Source organism: Syngnathus floridae, chromosome 2 (genome assembly GCF_059516105.1).
Source record: "Syngnathus floridae isolate MCC-2025c chromosome 2, RoL_Sflo_1.0, whole genome shotgun sequence".
NCBI classification, from domain to species: domain Eukaryota; kingdom Metazoa; phylum Chordata; class Actinopteri; order Syngnathiformes; family Syngnathidae; genus Syngnathus; species Syngnathus floridae.
Window position 1 is genome coordinate 23,123,829 of NC_142414.1, and position 23,472 is coordinate 23,147,300.

A 23,472-nucleotide genomic window follows, 5' to 3' on the forward strand; every position below is an offset into this window, starting at 1 on the left:
GTGTTTAAAAATAAATCAGCCAGTAGTGACTGGTGAATACGCATGGGAACAAGAAATAAAATGCATATTGAAATTTTTGTCTTTATAATAGGAGCAACATTATTAGCGTGCAAGGCTCTTTTAGTCCCAGGTGTTGGCTATGCCGTATTTACATGCTTCCTTCTTGTCTGCCCTTCTTCCAGCTTGTGACTGCGACTGGCGAGGCATTGAGACGTCTCAGTGCAACCGAATCACAGGTCACTGTGTATGCCAGCAAGGGGTGTCGGGTGTCCGCTGTGATCAGTGTGCCCGAGGTTTCTCTGGCATCTTCCCCAACTGCCAGCCCTGCCATCAATGCTTTGGGGACTGGGACCGTATTGTCCAGGTGCAGAGAGAGTTACAGTTAGATCGGGAGAGATGAAATGTAAACCCACCAATTGAGTAAAAAAAAATACAACAACAATGTCATCCTTCTACAGGACTTGGCGGTGCGCACCAGGACTTTGGCAGAGCGCGCCCATGAGATTCAGACCACTGGGCTTACCGGGCCATATGAGAAGGCTTTTAGGGACCTTGAAGAGAAACTGGCCCAAGCTCGAATTATCGTCAACTCACGCAATGCCACTGCTGCTGCCATTAGCACTTTGATGGAACTTATTGAACAGCTTAGGTACATGTTGCTTTGTGTCTTCAAATCTTTTACAGAGTGTAAATTGGATACAACTCAATGATGAATGGATGGATGAAATAATTGGCATCCTTCCAGGCAAATAAATGCCTTCTGTACCCCCCACCCGCCATCAAGGAAAAAATAGTTACTAACAATGTATATTTGTATAAGTCATTGTTCAGCCCAACTCCATTTACAACAAATACATATTTTTCCTTAGATCTCAGATCAGTGAAACCACTGACACACTGAACCGTCTGGAGGGAGATTTAACTCTTGTCCAGGACAGCAGCTCGGAGGCAAGCAAGGAGCTGAGTGCTCTGGAGAGGGAGGCCAGAGAACTGAACTTCACTTCAGAGCAGCTCCATCACCAGCTCGATATCATTAAAAACTCCAATTTCCTGGGTGAGCAAGTGAAGGGGTCCCATATGAAATCGTCCAAATATTGATACCTATTCATTCTTCAAACGTGCAATGATTTTTAATTTTTTTAATTACAATTTTTCTCATCCAAAATTTCTTGTAGATTAACAGAATTGATCACTTTTGATTACTTTACCAGATTGCTTCTCCTAATCATTGCGCAGGTTTGCCAGAGGACTTGTTGCTAGTCGGAGCTCCGAGGGCTCCATCACAAAGGCCTAAGATGATTTAAAAGATACAATTAAGAAATTATATGCCAGCCATGACAAATAAGAGATACATTTAGAAGACTACTCTAAAACTGCACTTTAAGGACTATAGGACAAGTCTAGTCCTACACATTAATTTCACAGTTAAATCACTGTAATAGTTATTAAATACATGTAAACTAAAAATAAAATCTAATTAAGTACGGTTCGCTTGGCCGAAATGCCTTGTGATTTACAAAATGTGCTGTTTTGATTATGTAAGTTCAATAAATAAATCTCTTCCGTCATCTCTTTTGTGCCAGGCGCCTACGACAGCATCCGTACCTCCTACAACAAGTCTTGGGATGCTGAGCGCCGCGCTAACCAATCAACAGTGAACAGGCCCAGCACAGTCAGCCAGTCGGCCGACACCCGCCGTCGCACAGAACGCCTCATCTCTGCTAAGAAGGACGACTTCAACCGCAAAAATGCTGCCAACAAACGCTCGCTTTCAGAACTCAAGACCAAAGTCCAGAATCTGGACATGCAGAAGATCAATGAGAAGGTCGGGTCTTGGTCAATTATTGTGTACGAATTATTTTCATGCATACATTAATGGTATTACAGTATCAATGAAAATATATTTCTGTCTTTTGCCTTGCATGAATGAACTATCTTCCATTGACAGTGATGATATTTTATGAGAAGCAGACATAAACTTTCCCCACAACAGGTTTGTGGTACAACAGACGATGCTCCCTGTGCGGAAAGCCCTTGTGGAGGTGCAGGTTGCCGTGACGACGAGGGGAACCGTCACTGTGGAGGCCTAAGTTGCAACGGTGCTGTAGCAGCCGCTGACAATGCTTTGGAAAGAGCCAAGCATGCTGAGAAGCAACTCAACAAAGCCATGGGGGAAGTTGAGGGACTCGTTATCAAAGTAGGGATGCACTGCTGTTAGTTGTCATGATAGCATCAGCTTTTCATGACATTTTTGCCTGCATTGTTGCCAACTTTGTTTTTTATTGTGGGTGTTCACTACTCGCTTTATATGGTGTCCATCACGAACATAGACAGCAGAGTGTGATTTTGAATACCTCCCCTATAATGAGTATGATAAATTATTCTTCATTTAATTCATTAATAACACGGGATCTTTACCAAATACAAATCCATCGTTCTTTGAATGCAAGACAGCAAATACTGTTGAATTATTACACCAAGTTGAAGTGATTGTATTATTTTGGTGAGGTGGCGGAAGCTAAGACTAAGGCAGAGGAGGCCAAGGGTAAAGCCCAAGCGGCTCTCGACAAAGCCAAAGTCACCAAGGACCAAGTGGAGCGCTCCAACAAGGACCTGCGAGACCTCATCAAACAAATCAGGGACTTCCTCATGCGTGAGTCTGCTTGATGAAAAACGTCATGATAACGACTTCCAAACTTCAATAAGTCGTCGTTTTTCTCTCAGACGAAGGGGCAGACCCTGACCATATTGAGGTGGTGGCCAATCGCGTGCTAGAGCTCTCCATCCCCGCTTCCCCTCTCCAGATCAAACATCTTGCGGACGAAATTAAAGAACGCGTGCGCAGCCTGTCCAACGTAGATGCTATCCTGGCGCAGACCCAGGACGATGTCAGAAAGGCAGAAAAACTACTGCTGGATGCCAAGAGGGCAAGGTATTTATCATCTTTCAGCCAAATTTTAATTTGCTGATTTTTATACACAGTAATTCAAATTATAGGAAAATAAATAAACACAATTTAAAAGAGGAAAGATGACCAGAGGAAAAAAAATCTCAAAAAGAATCTGAAAGTCAATTCTGCAACTCTGAAACCACCTTCTGTGTGTGTAACACTGCTGTTGTACAGGCATCACGCTGAAGGTGTGAAGACCACAGTGGAAACAGTGAAGCAGGCCTTGGTGGATGCGAAGACTGCTCAGACATCTGCAGAGAAGGCCATCGCCAAAGCCAGAGCCGACATTGACGAAACAGAGACTCGCCTGGCACAGGTAACCAAAAAAACCCAATCCACTGCTTTTCATTTATTTGGATGGATGGAGGGACAAACGGACGAGTGGTCAGATGGATTGCATTCATAGCGCTATTTTCATAGTCTTTGTGCATAAGACACAGCACTGATTTTCACAATGCTTGTACGTGAACGTCCACAGATAGAATCAGAGACGTCTAACAGTGAGCGGCAACTAAGCGAAGCCGTGCACCGTCTGGGCACGCTGGGCCGGGAGATCAGTGTGCTGAAGACCAAACGCGCGAACAACAGCATGGCTGCAGCCCGGGCTGAAGAGACGGCCACCATGGCACGAGACAAAGCAAACGAAGCCAAACAGGTATGTGTGCTTCTTATTCTGTATATTGCTTCATTACTAACCTACACTCTCACTGTTTGATGCACAGATTCTAGATGGACAGCTTACCGATAAGTACCATGAGGTGAAGCAGCGTGTTGGTACTAAGGCCAAAGCTGTTCAAGATGCCAAGGCAAAGGCAGAGAGCCTTAGGGATGAGGCCAAAAAACTACTGCAAGACGCGGAGAACAAGTTGAAGAGACTAGCAGGTACTTTTTGTGTATGTTGGAAAAATATGGAAAATATAAAAAATAAATAAATAAATAAAGCACAGGTTCAGATGGTCAAATTTAGGAGAGTAATGTGAGTGCCTGTGATTGTCTGGTGGGTGTAGCATAGGCTCCAATCTGACCTGTGACCCAATCTGACCTGTGACCCAACTGATGACAAGCACAATTAATAGAAAATGCATGGAAGGATTTTTTAGGATGAACAACAAATGAATGTGTATTAAATGTTGGTTGCCTGCTGAAATATTCTGTTCCCACAGAGCTAGAGAAAAACTACGAGGAGAATGAGAGAAGGTTGAAAAACAAAGCTGATCAGTTGGATGGCTTAGAAGACAAAATGAAAGCCATCCTCAATGACATCAACAAACAGATCCAAATTTATAACACGTGCCAGTAGTACTAGCCACCTTTTCTGGTTTGGCTAACTATTCTGCACTCTGCGTGTCAGGTGGATCATATCCAAAAAGCTGAACGTGTGGAAGTTGTGTTCAGTGTTGAAAAAACAATCTGGAATTGTATGCTTGTAAATGTGTGTACTGAATATTAAAACTGTGTGTATAATTTAAATTACAAAAGTCAAGAGTCCAAAGATAAGGAACAAAAGAATGTGACATTTACTACTGAGTATATTTTAAATTACCTTTTTAAAGACAGCAGGTTGACTAAATTGGAAACTTAGGATATTTACTCAACAAATCTCACCTACAAAAACAAAACTGCTGCGTGGATTGCTTTTGAGTTAATTAAATGAAAGCCCTCAAGCCACTTTTATTTTTTAATCATATGAAAAGCAAGCCAATGAGGAAAGCCTGCCTTCTTGTAATCAACACTAAGGGTGATATTGAGAACTGGTGACTTAAATTTACAGTATGACACTTGCCAGTGTTCCATTGCATTGAACATAATATAATTTTACCAGGCATATTATATTGTATTTTCATATTCCATTTTATTGATAGTTTCAGTTTTACAGCACAAAGGCCACGCATAAGTAATTGTACAAAAATATAGATTTTATAAGAATAGATTTGTAAAATAAATTTGCATAACATACAACTTCATTCTCTTAAATGTATTATGTACCAAAGATGAGAGCAAAAATGCCAAAGTAATAATGTACTACTGTATTTCAGTGCCTTGACGTTGTGAATAAAGGTTGGAAGTCTGTATAATTTTTTTGGTTTAATATTTGCGCCTGTATTTCCAAACGTAGTGTATTCATAGTTTACATATAGTATACACATACATCTTTTAATTTGTAACCAGATGTGCATATTTGAATTGGAATCTGATATGAATCTATAGTATAGTATCTATAGTATCAATGCCTTAAATCCTACAAATTATAGAGTTAAAATAAAAAAAATCTGCCTTTCTTCACCCCCACACTTGTCCGGTATTGCTTTATTTCTTGCGCCAAATGAGTTGCCTTTCTTCATGGTAGCTGTAAATGAAAGATTAAAAAAAAAATCAATCTATAAATATTAAACACGTGATACCACCATAAACGTGTGTACTGTACACGGCACGTCAGTTCTTAATGTCTTTGAGTATCTTGAAAGTCAGATCTTTTGTGCCTTTCAAAACTTTGAAACGAAATGTCGTTTGACATAAGATCATATTTGTGCGTACATGTGACCGCACGAAAGGAGGAAGGGCTACAGATCACGTGGTACTACCATTCAGGAAGTTGCTTGCCGTTCCTAGGCTTGGCCGGGCAGGATGTTGTCCTCAACAAAGTAGACTTATCCCACGGATTGCCCACTCCATCAATGGCATTGCAAGACTGACTGGCTTTTAGCTGTCGTCGTTTGATTAAAACACACGCATATAGTTGCCTGTTCAACTTAGTCCAAAATGGCTCCTGGATAAAAAGGAAAGAAGGTTCCAGAAGCACCGTGGACTACAGGGTTGCGTGTGCGTGGAGCTGAGCGGCCTGCTGTCGCGAAGAAGCGAAGAAAGCTTAGCAGCAGCCGGTGAGGACGCACAGCAAGTCGCCGGCCATTGTGTACATGCACAACAACAACAACAAAATCACACTTCTCCTTCAATTAACACTTGGTGAGTACGATGCTTTCGTTTCAGTATCCACCCAGTCCTATTATCCTCTGATGACCGCAAAGGCTTACCTATTTTTTTCTAGTGTAAAATGGAGGCTAGCATTAGCTTTAGCAGCTGCTAATGACATTAGCGATTGATTGTTTTGCCTATGCTCCAAAATGTAGGCGTTGACAATCTAATTAATGCATTGAGGTGAGTGGTATGGAGAATTACGTGATGGTAACCTACTTTGCCAAATTAAATATTGAGGATCAGAACTACACGGAGGGTAAATGTCTCGATGTTTCTCATGACGACAATGCTCTATTTACAGGTGACAGCAAAAGCATTGGAGGGTTGTGAGCATCACGTATAAACCTCTCAAAACTGCAGTGCAATGTTCAAAGTGATGCATCTCATAGATTTCAAAGATGCACGGCGACCAATTCGCTAGTAACAGCCATCGTGTTTACGCTAGCAACAGCGAGTGCTAATACTATTGTTTAAGCCAGCTGTTATTGAGCCGAGGCATTTATTTTGCATTAGGAAAAGCTCACAGCTCACGCTTGTCTAAAAAAATATCGTTCATGATGATCTCGTATCCCCTGTGAGGAATCCGGGTTTGTTTAGTTCAAGACAAAGCTATTGTTTTCTTTCATGAATTGCGTCAGGTTATTAATTGGTTACACAGGTTATTAATTGTGCCTTGTGAAAATGACTGGAACCGCTGTTGAATTTTAGTATGCTTTTATATAGTTAGTTAGTAGTAGTTCAGTAGTTAGTAAATAATCTTTAAAGAGCAAGTGTTCGGGAATCACTGTTTTTAAGATACTTGGCAGAGCAAATGGTTTTAGATACAATTTAAGGAAAGTAACAATATTGTAAAAACGAGGTTGTAAAAGGAACTTGTACTAGCAAGTGTGTATATGTGCCGTCTTTAAGTGTCCTTTAAGCGCTTGAATGAAGTTGACAATAATACTAAACACAAGAAAAAATACACTTTATGTCTTCTTAAGTACAATTAATGCTTCATTTTAAAAACGTTGCGTGTGCTAATGATAAAGTCAATGTTAAAATATCTCATTCAAATGCTCTATTGATTGATCAAATAATCGAATAACATTTTATTTTGCTTAAAGATGTATCTCAAAAACGATTACCGCATTTTCCGCTGTGCGTGCGTGCATATGTATGTATGTATGTATGTATGTGTGTGTGTGTATATATATATATATATATATATATATATATATATATATATATATATATATATATATATATATATATATACGCACGCACGCACGCATGCACACGCACGCACGCATGCACACACACAAGGTTTTGAAGTCGATGAACATTTTTTTATTTATTATTATATTTTTTATTAATCATGATTTTAATCTCAATCAAAATCATTGGGATCTTTATCATTTTATCATCCGCTCTATAAATTTGTCAGAAATCCCACATTGTTTGGATTATTCTAATTATGAAGGTCAAATACATTTTTCTGTGAATTCACAAGGCAATGTCCTACTTTCTTTGATCGAGAATGGTCAAGTCAAACAAATCAAATTCAAACCCATGCTAAATGTCAGTCACACCAGCCACAAACTGTCACAATCAACAATCATGGCTATTGGATAATTGCCTTATTTTGTTTGTTTTTCTACCCTTAGGTTCCCCCCGTCCCCGTTACTCTTCCTGATTGTGTTCTAAGAGAGGTAAGACCAGTATCATCGCCAAGATAGCTGGGCCAGGCAGAAAGCGGCACACCTCAGATCCAGACCCCAGCAGCGGCAGTGAATCCGGCGACGGGCGGCCCCTTAGCGCCAAGTGTCTGAAGATGTCCAGCGGTGGTGGTAATGGAGCCGGGGGCCGACGCAGCGGGGCTCCGAATCAACAGAGGGGAGGAGGTGACCATGGGTCAGAGTTATCCTCCAGTGCCAGTAAGAAGAAGCAGAAAGACAGGGCTAACCACGAGTCCAGAGAGGCTAAGAGAGCAGCTGCTTCTGCAGGAGTAGATGGAGTCCTTGCCGAGGTCAAAAAAGGTAAAGAGGTCGGGTTATGGGGGTGGGGCCAAAAAAAAAAAAACCCTCCAATGATGGTGCAGTATAATATTGTAACTTTCATTGAGATCAGAATACAGTTGTCTTTTAATTTGTCATGTTGACAAATTTTCTTTTCATTATGTATGTTAATTGGCACCCCGATATCTTGGCAATGCCATTAGGAAGAAAAGGATTTTTGGCTTGGCACGGCACTCGCTAAAATCGAAAACCATCGGCTCTGTATGTAAAAGATTGTTTGGTCATTTTCACCCATCAGTTTTTTTTTTTCTTTGCCATGACTTTTCTCCATATTATGTTTGCGCTGTATGCATGCGACAGGAAATGCAAAGTGACATTTGGCATTACGACCGCCCAGAAAGGATAGAGTGTTGTTCCTGACATTTAGAGGGGGAGAGAAAAGGAGAAAGTGAGTGTGTGTGTGTGGGGGGGGGGCTCTAGTCGAGTTGCAGTAGGAAAAGGAGCACACTCAAAACGACTTTGGAGATGATATTCAGCTCAGATTACGTCACCAAATTCGTCACATGGACGACGGTATACAATTTTTCTTGATTCTGAAGTTTTCCGTTGGATGTGATACTAAATTATGTCTTTTTGAAGTATGCACGTGTGAGTGTGGTGAGACTATACAGCTTGTGAGTGCAGTGGCAGGGCTTGAATGAGTGCGAGCAGGTGCACCTACCTCAAGACTCTGACTGGAGGTTAGTTTATTTGTATCCAGCCTTATACCGCTGCTCTAGTCCTACTAGTTTAATGCACAGAGCTTACAGAAATGCATGACAAAATGAATGAATTAGTATCACATCTGGATTCGAAAAACGTCTGTGCGTAAAGTTGTTCATTATACACAAGTTAGAGGATCAGAATGCAGGTTCTTCTTAAACATTTGACAATGTGACAACCATAAGGAGATTGACATTTCGAGACTGTACCATCGATACCATTGATAGAATCTTAGTTCTTATCAGCAAGACACTTGTACGCTTCGCTATGTACTTTGCTGCCGTGGAGAGAAGACATTTCATTACATCGCAGCAACCAGCAGAGGGTGCAAGTATTTCACTCCAGACTGCTCTGCAGCCAAAATGGGTAGAGGAAGTAGAAAGCTAATTTTCCTGATTCAAATTTCACGAAATAAATGGCAATATCCTTATCTTGTTTCAATTTATAAAAACACACTTTATGTAGAATACACAATAAAATAATGTATGAATAAAAGCAAATTATACCACATTTAATTATGATTTTTTTTGGTGCTTCCAGATGTGTTTGTGGATTGGAAACAAAACGCCAATGAAGTGATCATCAAGTTGCGCTGTGGGGAAAGTGTGCAGAAGATTGAGGATGTCAACACAACCTTCACTGATTCACACTGCCATGTGCATTTTGCAGGTAAAGTCATCTTTGCATCACATGAACACTTGTTGAGTTTCAAAGGAATATTAAAAGAAAAACAACATAAAGGCTGTTTGCTTTATCCCTTATTCAACTTTGGTTTTGATTTTACTCTTGTATGATTGTTGAGAATTTTAAAATGTTACTCAAAACTAGGGACGTTCAATATAACTTTTTTCTTTCTGATTCATAATAGTACAAGTATTCTTTGAGTACTCATCTAGTATGATACACCCTGAACCGGTTGCCAGCCAATCGCACAACCATCCACACTCATACCTAGGGGCAATTTGGAGTGCTCAATCGGCTTGCCAAGCATGTTTTAGGGATGTGGGAGGAAACTGGAGTGCCCGGAGAAAACCCACGCGGGCACGGGGAGAACACACAGGGAGGGCTGGAGGTGGTATCGAACCCACACCCACCTAACTGTGAGGCAGACGTGCTTACCAGTGTCCCACCGAGCCACCCTCAGAGAAATTTTTGAACTGTATTTCCATTAGTAGTTGTAAATATTATCATGCTTCAGTTTTCATCTATATCCCGATCTGCCTATTGTAAAGTATTACTCCAAAAGCATGCATTTTCATTCAATTTTAATTTTGTGCATTTCCTTTTTCAGATGGCCGTGAGTGGAGCTGCCAATTGCAAGAGGAAATAGAGGCCTCTTGTAGTAGAGTGCAATACAAAGAGAAGGGAGGATTTCTGTTACTCATCCTCCACAAGAAGATCCCTATACACATTTGGCCTTCACTAAAAGTGAGTTAGAAATGAATGTTAACACATTAAATGATCTTGCTCCCACCCATGTTACAGTCTATCTCAATGGTGACAGCAATTTTTCCATTTGTTGTTTGTTTAAGTCCAACAAGAAGGAGAAGGAGGTGGGACCCATCGAGACAAAAAATGTTAAGGTGCCAGAATTAAGGTCTGTAGCCTCCGAGTCATCAGAGCGTCTCAACTTGTCCTCCCCGCTGGCACAGCATCAATCTCAGGCTCCCTCCCCCCCCCCTCGCAACGCATCAAGATGCAGCAGCAGCAGTAAAGCTGAGCGTGCTGTCAAGCGTCATCTGAAACACAAAACCTCCATGGACTCTTTGGCGGCGACTTCTAGTGATGGGGACGGCAGAGGTGCTTCACCTAAGCCCGTCCCCATTAAGAAAGGCAACCAGCAATCCCAAGAGCCCAGTGCGAAGCGCACCAGTGCACATCTTCCTAGGAACTCCAAGGAGGACAAGTCTTCTATCAAGGAGGACAAGTCTTCTACTGATAGAGGCATAGACTCATCCCAGACGAGGACGTCTCATGCACACCTGCCGGCCGTCGAGCTCCCTCAAATGCCACACAGAGATAGAGACAAGAGTATAGAAAGATTACTTAGTGAACATGTGCATGGGAGCACTGTTGCTAACAAGATTCAGGTTAGTACAAATATTTGTTGATAATTTATCACTGATAGAAATGTGTTATCTGAAAACTGAGTTATCTTTTAAGGTCACAAAAACAAGATGACCAAATACTGTTGTGAACTAATCTAAAATGATATTGCTCTTTGCACACATTGTTGCTCAATCCATTATTTTTCATGTTATGGCCAAACAACAGGCATTTGCTCATTCCATTATTTTTCATGTTATGGCCAAACAACAGGAATGACAGTTGAGACTAAATTCCTTTTGCAAAGTTGACAATTTACATAGCTCCAATTGCATTGTGCAGTTAGTTGGCTGCTGTCAAATGCTGTATTGGAGAAAGGGGGGGGAAAAAAACATGCAACAGAATACATAAGAGAAGTCGAAGCACACAACTCGCATTCTGGCCTCCTTCCACTGGCTGCTTTTGTATTTAGAGAATTTAGGAGTTGTTCTAAAGAAAGCTTTGTTCTCTAAATGGTCTCATCCCGCCATACCTTCTATGGTGTTCCATTCCTATGCTCTTGTTAAGCTGACCAGCAGAAGGTCGTAGGAGCTTTTTTTTTTCCGCTGCTGGTCCAAAACTATGGAATGACTTCTTTGTACACATCAAACAAGGCAAAAAAATGAGCTAACTTAGTTTTCAACTCTGAATAAGATACACAGCCCTTGTTTTAGTGTTTTGGCCTTACAGTTTTAAACTGTATATTCAATGTTTATTGTTTTAGGTACATTTTTATTTAAAGAACATTAAGCCCTGTTGTTTTTAAATGCCTTTAAATGAAGTTAGCCTGACTTCTATACATGTAAGCTGGATCTGATTTTTGTTCTATTTTCTATTTAGGAGGCAGATAAACCCTATGACTCCCCAGACACACATTACAGAGGCGCTGAAACCGGGGACAGTGAAAACCAACCAGCTGTTCCTATAAGCACTGGTGGCTCCCTGAAAAGTTTAGACTTCAACAACTCTCTTGACTCAGCCTCTCTAGAAAAGAGCTTAGACGTAACAGGCGTCAAGCCAGACAAAACGACTCAGCATCACGAATCGATGCAAGATACCCAAACTTGCCAGCAGCCTATTTCAAAAGGAGTCGCCTCTGCGTCCTCTCAAGATGCGTCTGCCGAACAAGGCCCATCGGCAGGTCTGAGGCAAAGTAGCTCTGATGGAGAGGAGAAGTGTGACCAGTCCAAAGAGGATCCAACCCTCATAAAGCAACAGGAAGGTTTGTCTTGGCAGTATAGAGTCTCCTGGAGCTGTCTGTTTGTACCGGTCTTCTGAATCAAATTCATATTACTTCACCGTAGTGCCAGAGCCGATGGTAAACCTGCAGTTTGTGAAGAGTGACTCGTATGAGAAAGGCACAGACTTGATGGTAGTGAACGTCTACATGAAGGGCATCTGCAGGAACACGTCCAGGGTCATTTTCAGGGAGCAGGATTTCACCCTCATCTTCCAAACGAGGTACTGGATCGAAATCTTCCAAAGTAGCGCAGTACTTTGTCGCAAAATTAAATTCGTCAATTTTCCAGCCAATGACAAAGCTCTTTCTTTGTCACCATCTTTTTTTTATTTTTTTTTTATTTTATTTTTTTACAGTGACGCTAACTTTCTTCGGCTTCACCCGGACTGTGGACCAAACACGGTTTTCAAGTGGCAAGTAAAACTAAGGTAGCCTTTCCACTCTTGAAATGGCAATGATGTTTTTCTTATTTTTTTTAATATTTCTGCTTTGTCGAAAATAACATTGGTATTGCTTGCTGTGATGAAATATTACTTGAAAAAGCATTTCCTGCGTTCAAGAAATTGATCACCTTATGTATACGCGATGACTAACAAAAGACAAATAAAGCCCCAATTGCTTTTTATGATTTTTTTTTTTTTTTTTTTTACAAATTTCTAATCCTTCCAACCTGTCCGCATTGGTCTGCACCGTGCTTACTGCAGGAACTTGATACAGCCTGAGCTGTGCTCCTACTCCTTCACTGTATCCCGAGTGGACATTAGCCTGAAGAAGAGACACAGCCAACGCTGGGAGGGTCTAGAGGCCCCTGCCACACAAGGTCTGATGCCAAGCTTCTACTTGATAAAGTGATGTGGCCTTTTTCATTATGTGTGATGCAATATTGTCCTAGGCAAACATGGGCAACATCGTTATATTAACGTGACCACCACCTCCTCGAACCACAAGGTCCATTCTCCTCTGTTTAAGGTGCAGTGGGTGGCGCCAAGGTGGCTGTGCCCTCGAGCCCCACCTGCACAGAAAAGAGCCAACCAGGCAGCAGCCAGCACAGCCTGCCGACCAAGGAGGAGCCCCCAAGGGTCGGTGAAGAGAAACCCAAGGCCCCTAAAGCCCCACCCCGAGTGGAGGATAGTGGTTTGGAAACTGTAGTTCCTCGTACAGTCTCCGACCATGATGCCATCACCAAGGCAGAGCCCACTGTTATGACGGTTAGTTGGAAAAATGCAGGCTTTTTTGGGCGGGAGGGGGGTTCAGGATGACGATTTGCATTTAGAGTTGGTGCAAGTGGTCCATTTCTTTTTTTTTTTTAACTTGTATTTCTCATGTCAGCCTAAGCCGACTTGCATGGTGCAGCCCATGACCCATGCACCCCCTGCCAGCAATGAGCACCTTGAAGAAGAAGAGGAGAAAAAAGTGTGCCCGCCTGGTTTCACAGGATTGGTCAACCTCGGAAACACCTGCTTCATGAACAGTGTCATTCAATCCTTGTCCAACACCAGAGAACTACGGGATTACTTTCATGGTAAATAAAGATTTGCGCCCCACCAGTAACCTTACTGGATGGGTGCCAAACACTACACTTATTTTCACTGAAATACAAGTACAGTAACTTGCTGTTTTCCACTCTTGTCAATGGAAAACACATCAAGGAAACCCTCTGTTACAGTGCAATGTCACTTCTGAAATCACACATTCATCCCAAGAACATTACTGTAATTTTGCCACAATATAGTTGTCTATCCCAAACGGATTTTCCTCTTTCCGATCTCTTTTAGATCGGGCGTTCAAGTCAGAAATCAACTGCAATAATCCGCTGGGAACAGGAGGTCGCCTAGCCAATGGCTTTGCTGTGCTGCTCAGGGCCCTTTGGAAAGGAACACACCATGCCTTTCAGCCTTCAAAGCTCAAGGTCTGCGTGACATTTATGGGTTGTAAAAAGTGCTTTGCTTTTTCAAACCTATATGCACGTTCCATCTTTTATCGTACTTTAAATTTCATTTAACTTTGCAGGCAATTGTGGCCAGTAAAGCCAATCAGTTTACAGGCTACGCTCAGCATGACGCCCAGGAGTTCATGGCCTTTTTGCTCGATGGTCTCCATGAGGACTTGAATCGCATTCAGAATAAGCCATACACGGAGACGGTGGACTCCGATGGTCGCTTGGACGAGGTTGGTGTTTCGGAAGAGGCCTGGCAGGCCCTTTTGTTATGAATGATAATGTTTTGCAGATTTAGCTGAAAATGTATAATTAGGTAGGTATAGAAAGGACTGAAATGAAAATCATTTCTTCATGTTGCCTGCTGGGACATCGATTACTAACTTTGCTGAAACATAGTTAATGTTGCTGTTGCTTGTCACAGGTAGTGGCAGAGGAGGCATGGCAGAGGCACAAGATGAGAAATGACTCATTCATAGTGGACCTCTTCCAAGGACAGTTTAAATCCAAGCTTGTCTGCCCCACATGCTCCAAGGTAATCCATGCTACTTTCAACATCTGGATTTAAGGTAACAGTCAGTCCTCAGTAATCATCTCTTCTGCTCTCTCCTCAGGTGTCCATAACATTTGACCCCTTCCTATACTTGCCCGTCCCATTGCCACAGAAACAAAAGGTGCTCTCAGTTTTCTACTTTGCCAAGGAACCACATAAGAAACCCATAAAGGTGAGATTAGAAAACAATTGACTGTAGATGTCTCATATTCAATGTTATTTTTTATATGCCTGTGCCAGTTTTTGGTGAGTGTGAGTAAAGAGAACTCCAGCACTGCAGAAGTCCTTGAGTCCATCTCCAGGAGTGTTAGGGTCAAGCCTGAGAATCTCAGACTCGCGGAGGTTACCGTAATTTCTTTATTTATTCTTAGTTTAAGACCATTTTAAACTTCGATCGTACTGAGCTTGTTTCCTTTGTTCAGGTGGGGAAGAACTGCTTCCAGCGAATGTTTTTGCCCTCTCATTCCCTGGACACCGTGTCATCCTCAGACATGTTATTCTGCTTCGAGGTGCTTTCCAAAGATCTGGTCAAAGAGAGAGTAGTGTTGCTCCGAGTGCAGCAGGTAACAAAAGAATGCCTTTCTGGGATAGGTGCTTTGCAGTGATAAATGATAATGCAGATTTCTTATTTTTCCCCAACAGAGACTACAGGTTCCCAACATCCCCATCTCAAAGTGTGCCTCCTGCCTAAAGCCTCCAGTGTCTGAGGAAGACAAACTAAAGCGTTGCACTCGCTGTTACAGTGTTGGCTACTGCAATCAGTGAGCTGTGTTTTTATAGTGGCAAGTCCATCTCGTAGTGCAGTTGCTAATTTCATTGTTGCTTTCTTCTTCTTCACAGACTGTGTCAAAAGAACCATTGGCCCAATCACAAAGGTCAGTGTCGACCAAACACTGAAAATGTGGGTCTGCCATTTTTGGTTAGTGTACCCAAGTCACGGCTCTCCTATAGCCGCCTCACTCAGCTTCTGCATGGCTACTCCAGGTACTGAGTCTGACTCAAATTATCTTATCGTGCAAAATGCATCCATTCATACACATTGATTATTAACTTATTCACTTCCATTGACGAGACTAGACGTCAAACGGCTTTACTTACATCAACTTTGTAGTGGGATGGCAGTTAAGTTGTGAGTTAAGACAAGTACTTGACTTAAATATCAAACCCCATCTTTTGAATTTTGTTGGGGAGAATGAAATTATTCATGCCTCCTGATATGAAAAGCAAAGCATTGCATATTCTGTGCATTTTTCCACCATATGAATTTTATTTGTGCAGAACACGGGTGTTAGTCATATTAAGATCATGTCAGCATTTTGTCTCCCTATAAATTCTAAGGCTCAGTATATCTCTCAATCTCAAGACAGAATCTCAATGAGTTAGGCAAATTTTGTTACCTATTAAAACACCATCCCTTATCTCCTTGTGCAGGTTTTCAGTCAATGTGTTCCAGCCTCCTTTGCAGTCAGGGAGGACATCCCCTGAAATAGCTCCAGTTATTTTGACAACACCAGTAGGTTCTATAGGTGGCCCTGGGTCAGGAGATGAGGCCATGGCTGGAAGCAGCACTGTAGCATTAGGTGACTGTGGACCTGAAAGTGGCGGGCCAACACTTGACTCCTCTAAGCTACATACCTTTACCTCAGCCCATGTTTCCGGCGATGCTGTTCCACTTACTTCCCCCCAGACGTCTCACTCCACCACAAAGACTTCAGACTCCGGGTTCTCAGAGTCTATCTCCTCTACTTCCTGCTGTTCTCTGGACACCCACACCGAAAAAGAAACCTCTTGTGAGAAGGCAGTACGACCGGAAGGTGACGGATTTTTTTTATTTTTTAAAAATACATATCCAGAGTAATTTTGTTGTCTAACTAACATCCTTATTTATCTTTGCTGTTTCCTGTTTTCTAGCTGCAGTAGCAGGGTATCAGCAACCTAATGATCCATCTTCAGGGCATGCTGGTCAGTTCTACATCAATTTGCTGGATTCTAACAACAAGGAGCAGCGGCTGGATGAAAAAGGTAGCAACTATACTGTGGATTTCACAACGTTTTATTGAGAACTTTCGAACTGGAACTACATGTGTGTTTGAATAAGGCACAATGATACGCATGGCAGGTCTAGATTCTGATTGTATTGCGACCCATTCTGCAGAGGACATTCTGGTTGATCTCCCTGATGATGCAACTGTGGAGCTGGTGTGGAAAAACAACGAGCGTCTAAAGGAGTATGTCCTGGTGAGCTCAAAGGAGCTGGAGTATGAGGAAGATCCTAGTTCCTTGAGTGAGACAGCCAGGGCAGGGCACTTCACCCTGGAGCAGTGTCTCAACCTCTTCACCAAGCCAGAGGTGTTGGCACCAGAAGAGGCATGGTAAGGTTCTTCATATTGCCATCATGTAATTAATGTGTTTATTGTCACACTTCACTATTTATTTAGCAAACCGAGTTGTATTTTATGTTTTGGGAAATGTTGAAAAAGTAGGACCCGTGAAATCCTGGCCAAGGTCAATTTAAAAGATGTAAAAATAGAGTCTGGGTATTTTTTGTCATCACATAAAGACGTTTCAATTTTTGTTTACATTGCAAGCACTGTTTAACAGAGGCAAGGAAAAGATTAGGTTCCTTTCTGTTCTTCATTTGTAGGCAAAATTGCCAAAGCAACATGACAAATTCCAACCTATTAGATTCATATGATTAAATTAATATGAAAAAACTCAATAAAAAAAAATATCATCCCATCTGAGAGTTCACCATTGTAATGCAAACACTCCGCTGGGCTCTGATACAGTTGCTCTGTTTCCCCCTCCAAAGGTATTGCCCCAAGTGCCAGCAGCACCGTGAAGCCTCCAAACAACTGCTTCTGTGGCGGCTTCCCAATATTTTGATCATACAACTGAAACGCTTCAGTTTCAGGAGTTTCATCTGGAGAGACAAAATTAACGACATGGTTGACTTTCCTGTCAGGTGAATGCCTCTCAAATAACAGTTACCTGGCCTTGTTGTAAGTAAAAATAATGTGCAGTGTTGATCCAATTCAAAAAACCTTTTGTCTTGTAGAAATCTGGATCTGAGTAAGTTCTGTATTGGTCAGAAGGACGAGATGCAGCATCCACCTATCTATGACTTGTATGCGGTCATCAACCACTATGGGGGCATGATCGGCGGCCACTACACCGCCTATGCTCGGCTGCCAAGTGACAGAAACAGCCAGCGTAGTGACGTTGGTGAGTTTATTTATTGTTTTGTAAATATGAACTCTCTGCTCTTCTGTCCCGTATTTCCAACCTAACGTATGTCCCTCACACAGGCTGGCGCCTATTTGATGACAGCACTGTAACGATGGTGGAGGAGAGCCAAGTGGTGATGCGATATGCCTATGTCCTTTTTTACCGCCGCCGAAATTCCCCCGTGGAGAGGCCGCCACGTTTCCTCAGGCCCGTTGGAGCAGACTCTCCCCCTGCAATGGGCGCCACTGCCAGTCAGGTGAGGTCACCGGAACAAGCTGCGATGGATGCGGTGTTACAATATATAAAGTGTGATTGATGTATTTGATTCAATTTGAAATGCGATGCGCAGTGAAGATTTGGAGCCTTATGGGAAATTCTGTTGAAAGGCATGCAACCCTATTTTCTGATATTCTTCATACTAGAAGGGATGAGTAGCACGTAATCACACAACAACAGTGACATATGAGTACATTCTATGGGTTTCTACAGTTGGGAATTTCTCACAGTTATCTTTCTTAGGCTTTTGAAAATGACACAAGGTCAAGTGTCAGAAAATCCACCTCTTGGTTTGGAAGGGTGCCTCGTTCTGCTGTATCACATTTTCTTAATAGTCTATCTGTGGGGTTTGTGGTGTAATCATCATATAACAATTATGTGTATGCAGAATGCAGCTTTCAGCATGTTAGCATTTTCCCCACTTTTCCATTGAAATGTTCATGAATGACAATGATGCTGTGATAACAGTAACAGACAATGTTAAGATAAACGCTTCCTCTGTGACCCATTTTCAGTTTTGTCGCACTAATCTGTACAATACAAGCAAATGACCCTTACGGTTTTGTCAGTTGAGAGAAGGTATCAACTCAATGTGAAATGCTGCCAGTTTGATATGCACCTCTAAAATTTGCTCAACTTATTTTTAATTGCACAATGATAATGAATGAATTCCTTATATGTGAAGATGTTGAACATGTTGATTTCATACAATAATTTTAAACAGTAATTTAACAATACTCATCTATGAGAGTGTTTGCATTTTAAATTGACCACTTCAACAGGTCTAGGAAATCACAATGTTCTATTATCGGTGCACCATTTAAAATAGGCCTGTGTGCCACTTGAGGGGCTCAAACTCGGTATGTAATTAATTGCATTGGCTGGATTTATTTTGACCAAATGTGGGATTAGACCTCTCTTAGGTGCAATCTCATGAAGTAATAGGGGCATAAAATATTTCACCACTTGGTAGCAACAAGCTGGTGATGGATGCAGTTAATCAAGCTCTAAGCAGCTTAAGTACGCAATACTACAGTCATAGCTTCAATACCTTTCATCCCTGCATGTTGAACACATTCTATTCTTTTTGTCAAAATGACCTTCTAATTCTAAATACATTATTGTGAAATTCAAGTTTCTTGCATTTTCATTCTGCTACAGCCACAACTTTGCTGCATTTCTTCTTTGCAAACCTTCAAACCATGAAGAAGCTTCTGCCTTATTTCTATTGTTTATATTTTCTTGTTGTCTGGTGACCCGTTATCCTGAGACCTTGGGTATCTATTTTGCGTCTTATCATGTGGAAATGTGTTTGTACAATAGACATTCCATGAATACTCACCTTAAATATAACTTGAAAGAACAACCAGAAAATAAATTAGGAACAAACTAAAATAGGAACATACTAAAATAATAGCATTAAAAAAAAGCAAAAAATCTAAAGAAATTCCAGCTGTTCCTGTTGTGTGCGTGTTGGCTTCTTTGGGGCAGTGCAGTGCCTTGCAAGCATGGAGTACACACTCAAAATGAGAAGAGTAGAAGGAAGGAAGGTGCGCTTCAACTCCATATATGTCAGGTTTTTTGGGGGGGGGAAGAATGTGTGCCTTTGAGTATTGCTATATTAGCCATGTGTACGTGTTCTTACAGTGTTGGTAATATTTGAAAGAATCACACTCCAAGTAGTCCAAGCAAATTTCTTGTTATATCAATGGGTTTTTACATTGTCCTGAGCATAAGCGCTGTTTCTGTGATTATTTTTGTTTTGTCAATATAGTTTGACAAAAAACTCCACCTGGGGTCATTTAACAGTTGAAATCACGCTGAGGGAGGTCAAAATCACAGCACATGCTTGCTGCACAAGTGCATTGAGGGTACTTTCACAATGCTGGGAACTTGTACACACCGACGTTCACCACATTAATAGTTTTTCTTTGACTCTAATGTTTTTAAGATTGAGGGAAGCCATAGTTAAAATCACATGGATATCAACTGCCCAGCCCTAATACCTACCTGTGGAACAATCTTCACCACTCCAGTAAAGTTAGCTCATAAGTAACTCTGGATGAATTTTATCTCCTGGACCAAATTCACACTGGTACTTAAATAAATTCACAGAGATATTTGTCAACAGGAAAGTTGGAAATTGACTGCGTTACAATTTTCTTTTTTTGTTTAAAAGTGATGAGGCCAACATCTGATTCTTATGCTTCGCTACCTTTCTCTTGCCTCTATCCTGTCTGCAGTTCTCCTTAATGTGGTTTAGACAATGATTCTCAAAATCAGCTGCAGACTGAACAATCTAGTGAGCAATTATTTACGCGACTCCATGAGGAATTGCCCACCTCGAATGTAAACAGCAATTCGACTCAATACATAAACTCTTAATGACAGTGTTTGTTAGACCACATCTTTTCCCAGAAGTTGATACCGGTTTCCGCCAATCGCAGGCCTCTCTAATATGGCGGGAACTGGAAGAAGACGAGGAGGGTCTTGATGAAGGCCCACGCAGACCTTTCCTCTCTGGGCTGCGACGGAGACAAGCCCAAAGGACAAGAGATGAGGAAGATGAGGACAGAGCAGAAGGGCACCATCAACGCATGGGGAGGATGCCAGATTGTCCCGATGATGATCGTGTGCGATATTTTGTTCTGGGAACCCTCGCTGCCGTCTTTGCCCTTTTGGTCAACTTGGTCTACCCACTTCTTTACAAATCAAACTGGACCTGAGTCACAGCTGGTTGACGAATTGCTCAGGAGTTTACGCTTGGAAACTAAAGATTGATTGGGTGGAAGCAATCTCAGTTGTCTTAGTACATTGGACTCTCCTGGTATTAGGAAAATATAGGAAAAGCTGATCAGGAAGGAGAACAAGAATGCAGAACCTGAAAAGTTGGTGAAACGAAACAAATCAACTTTGTATCAGCTGTTCTCTCTCGCATTCCTTGTCCTTATTTTAGTCATTCATTTTACCATATGATAATAACCCAGCAGCCTCGTTTCTGCTAAAAGGTATACATTTTATTACGTTTTGATTCCAAATTGCTGCAAAATCAAGTTTTGATTTTGTCATAACTGATAGATCCCAATTTTTAGTGTCTCAGACACTTTCGGGCACTGTCCCGTCACCAATTGTTAAATTACGATATGATGTCACTCCATTTACTGAGCTGACACAGCTCTTGCAATCCCGCCAACACACCCCGGGTTGGACAAGCAAGCCTGATCAGGAGTTACCTGGTCCAAACACTGAACTGATAACAATAATGAAAGAAAATAAATACTGACTAAATGGGAGAATAAGCCCCTTAGTGATTATAAGATGCAATATTCATCATGGTAGCTGCACTGCACATTACTTTGTATCACTTATGTTAGGTTTGTTTTTGAAAATTTGCTGTGTTAAAACTTTAGAAAATATGCTATACTACATTTAACAATCCCAATTTTAATCTATGAAATAAATTCTGTTTTCTATGTTTCTTCTGGTGAAAATTCAGAATCATAATCCAGATCAATCGAAGGTTAACTTTGTTCTGATGGTCTGCTCTACCTATGCATCTGTCAGCCTTTTAAACAGAAGCTCAAGTAGAATATGTAATAATTTGGATTGTTTAACTGTCGTACCAGCAAGGTGAATGTTAGGTCTGAATGTGAGCATGACTTGACTGACTTTTCTTTGCATTTAATACTAGATGGTAATACTAGATACAAAACATACTTGGCGGTTCAAGTCTTATGATTGAGTTTTGAATGGTTGAGCAACCTAACATGAGGATTTCACTCAAGAAATACACATTGCTTTCGCATGATGTACAATGTTCAGTTCTTCAACATGTCCTCTAGTGCCCTATTTGAAGTGTTTTACTGTTGCTATAATTTGGTCCTTTTTTTTACTTTATTCCCCTCTCTTTTTTCCTGCAAATGCGTCATTTTATCGTCATCTTAAGCCATAGTCTGTTGGGTTTTAGTTGGGTTTATTGTCTTTCATTTTTAAAACCCTCCGCCACTGTTTACTTACATAAGATATGTGATAGCTTCAAGGTAAAGAGCACGTTGGGGTGTATAACATTTGGTTTAGTTTTGTTAATTTTGTAATACTGTGTGAATATATTTTAAAATTGCAAATTTTTAAATGTGTAATAGGTAAAATGCACATTTGAAGTCTTAATGTTGGCTGCTGTGGTGATTCTGATATTATATTGAAACGCATATCTCAGGGATTTTCCACTGCAACCTTCCTGTTTCCCTTAGTCCGTATAGAATTGTACAGTATATGGCTGCGATGGTATTGATTGATTGATTGCTGTGATGTGTACTCAGTAAAGACAGAAGTTATTAGTTTCCCCGCAAGAATGTATCGAAGGTCCTTTATCCAAAAATTGCTTGCTAATGACTTCTTTTTTTATGTTTGGAAATAATAAAAAAAAAAAGGGTGTACCTTTACTCGTCTTTGAATGCATTTGGCACGATTATTGACAGAAAATTAATTCAATCCTCTGAATTTATTGTTGATACTGCTTTATTTTTCAGGCATCGAGTCAGTCACTATTTGGCGCAGACCTGGATTCAGAAGAACCACCTTCGTTGACCCCGGAAGTGTCCTCTGGTGTCTGTGCACAATCTGGAGAATGTGCAACAGCATCCTACAGCAACATGGAGGATGTGGACTAATCCGTGACAGACAGGACACAAACGTGACCCAAATAACATCTCATGGTGATGCATTGAAGTAGAGCTAAGATCTACTTGGCCGACACACACATGGGTGCTCGTCATAACATCAAAGCCTCAATGAGCCGTCTGATGCTGCAGGTTGGAAGAGCTGGATTTCAGAACTGTCGTGTTAAAGTACTAAAAATGTGCTCAGACTAATTACATGCTTCATGTGGACAAACGTATCGGGATACTTGAAAATCAGAATCGCCTTTATTGTCGTCGTACACAGTACATTAAAATTTGAGCGCTGCTCACTTTGGTGCAAAAAGCATATTAAAATAAAAGAGCATTAAACCACACAAATTACACTTAATGAGCATTTTCAACAGCTTCTACTCTGCGGGGAAATCTGTTTACGGTTTTGTGTCTTGTCATCTTGTCATTCAAACAGGAATGGGCTAAAGTTGATGTTGGATGAGGGTGTCACTCGTGGCTCCTATTCGGGTCTGATTGAGGTCAGGGCCTCAAGTTCTTCCACACCCAACTCATGGCTGTGTCCCAAGGATAGGGTCCACTTAGGTTAATTGATTTGCTTACATAACTATGAAATCGTGTTGTTGCAGGTATACAACTGTCATGTTCATAAGCGCCATAGGCTTTCAGAAGCTGCTGTTGAAACTGTTCTCGTCAAGAATTGAGTGGCCCATCTGCAGGGTCCCACTTGTCAACGCACCTTGTGGTATGTCAAAATAAAAACTTTACTGTTGAGTCGGTCCAGCCCTGTTGATTTGATCTTGAATGTGAGCTAGTGTGT

General features: G+C 41.3%; 2 protein-coding genes across 7 annotated transcripts in view; both read left to right on the plus strand.

Moving 5' to 3' along the window:
- Positions 1-5,192, plus strand: part of lamb2 (laminin, beta 2 (laminin S)) — a 30,288-nt gene extending 25,096 nt beyond the window's left edge. The window contains exons 26-36 of one of the 2 annotated variants that reach the window (XM_088399507.1): positions 183-364; positions 459-649; positions 870-1,054; positions 1,584-1,825; positions 1,994-2,197; positions 2,509-2,653; positions 2,725-2,932; positions 3,125-3,266; positions 3,429-3,605; positions 3,673-3,832; positions 4,114-5,192. In XM_088399507.1, the coding sequence (XP_088255633.1) occupies positions 183-364; positions 459-649; positions 870-1,054; positions 1,584-1,825; positions 1,994-2,197; positions 2,509-2,653; positions 2,725-2,932; positions 3,125-3,266; positions 3,429-3,605; positions 3,673-3,832; positions 4,114-4,250 (1,973 nt within the window). In that variant the 3' untranslated portion in view covers positions 4,251-5,192. The remainder of the gene's footprint in view (positions 1-182; positions 365-458; positions 650-869; positions 1,055-1,583; positions 1,826-1,993; positions 2,198-2,508; positions 2,654-2,724; positions 2,933-3,124; positions 3,267-3,428; positions 3,606-3,672; positions 3,833-4,113) is intronic. The other variant, XM_088399513.1, reaches the window with a different exon arrangement.
- A 328-nt stretch (positions 5,193-5,520) lies between these two features.
- Positions 5,521-23,426, plus strand: usp19 (ubiquitin specific peptidase 19). Of its 5 annotated transcripts, none has more exons than XM_088399524.1 (26): positions 5,521-5,914; positions 7,573-7,944; positions 9,226-9,354; positions 9,977-10,113; positions 10,218-10,775; positions 11,611-11,992; positions 12,075-12,231; positions 12,367-12,438; positions 12,715-12,830; positions 12,980-13,218; positions 13,340-13,532; positions 13,786-13,919; positions 14,021-14,179; positions 14,371-14,481; positions 14,561-14,671; positions 14,740-14,841; positions 14,922-15,062; positions 15,142-15,260; positions 15,340-15,483; positions 15,931-16,313; positions 16,411-16,521; positions 16,655-16,871; positions 17,312-17,464; positions 17,558-17,724; positions 17,808-17,983; positions 20,451-22,445. In XM_088399524.1, the coding sequence occupies exons 2-26, from the start codon at positions 7,740-7,742 to the stop codon at positions 20,727-20,729; spliced, it is 4,695 nt and encodes a 1,564-aa protein (XP_088255650.1). In that variant the 5' UTR covers positions 5,521-5,914; positions 7,573-7,739; the 3' UTR covers positions 20,730-22,445. The 5 variants fall into 5 exon arrangements, with proteins under 5 accessions (XP_088255650.1, XP_088255659.1, XP_088255667.1 ...); XM_088399533.1 differs by having other exon boundaries at positions 12,986-13,218; XM_088399541.1 differs by lacking the exon at positions 20,451-22,445 and adding an exon at positions 22,533-23,426 and having other exon boundaries at positions 5,522-5,914.
- Positions 23,427-23,472: the final 46 nt, after the last annotated feature.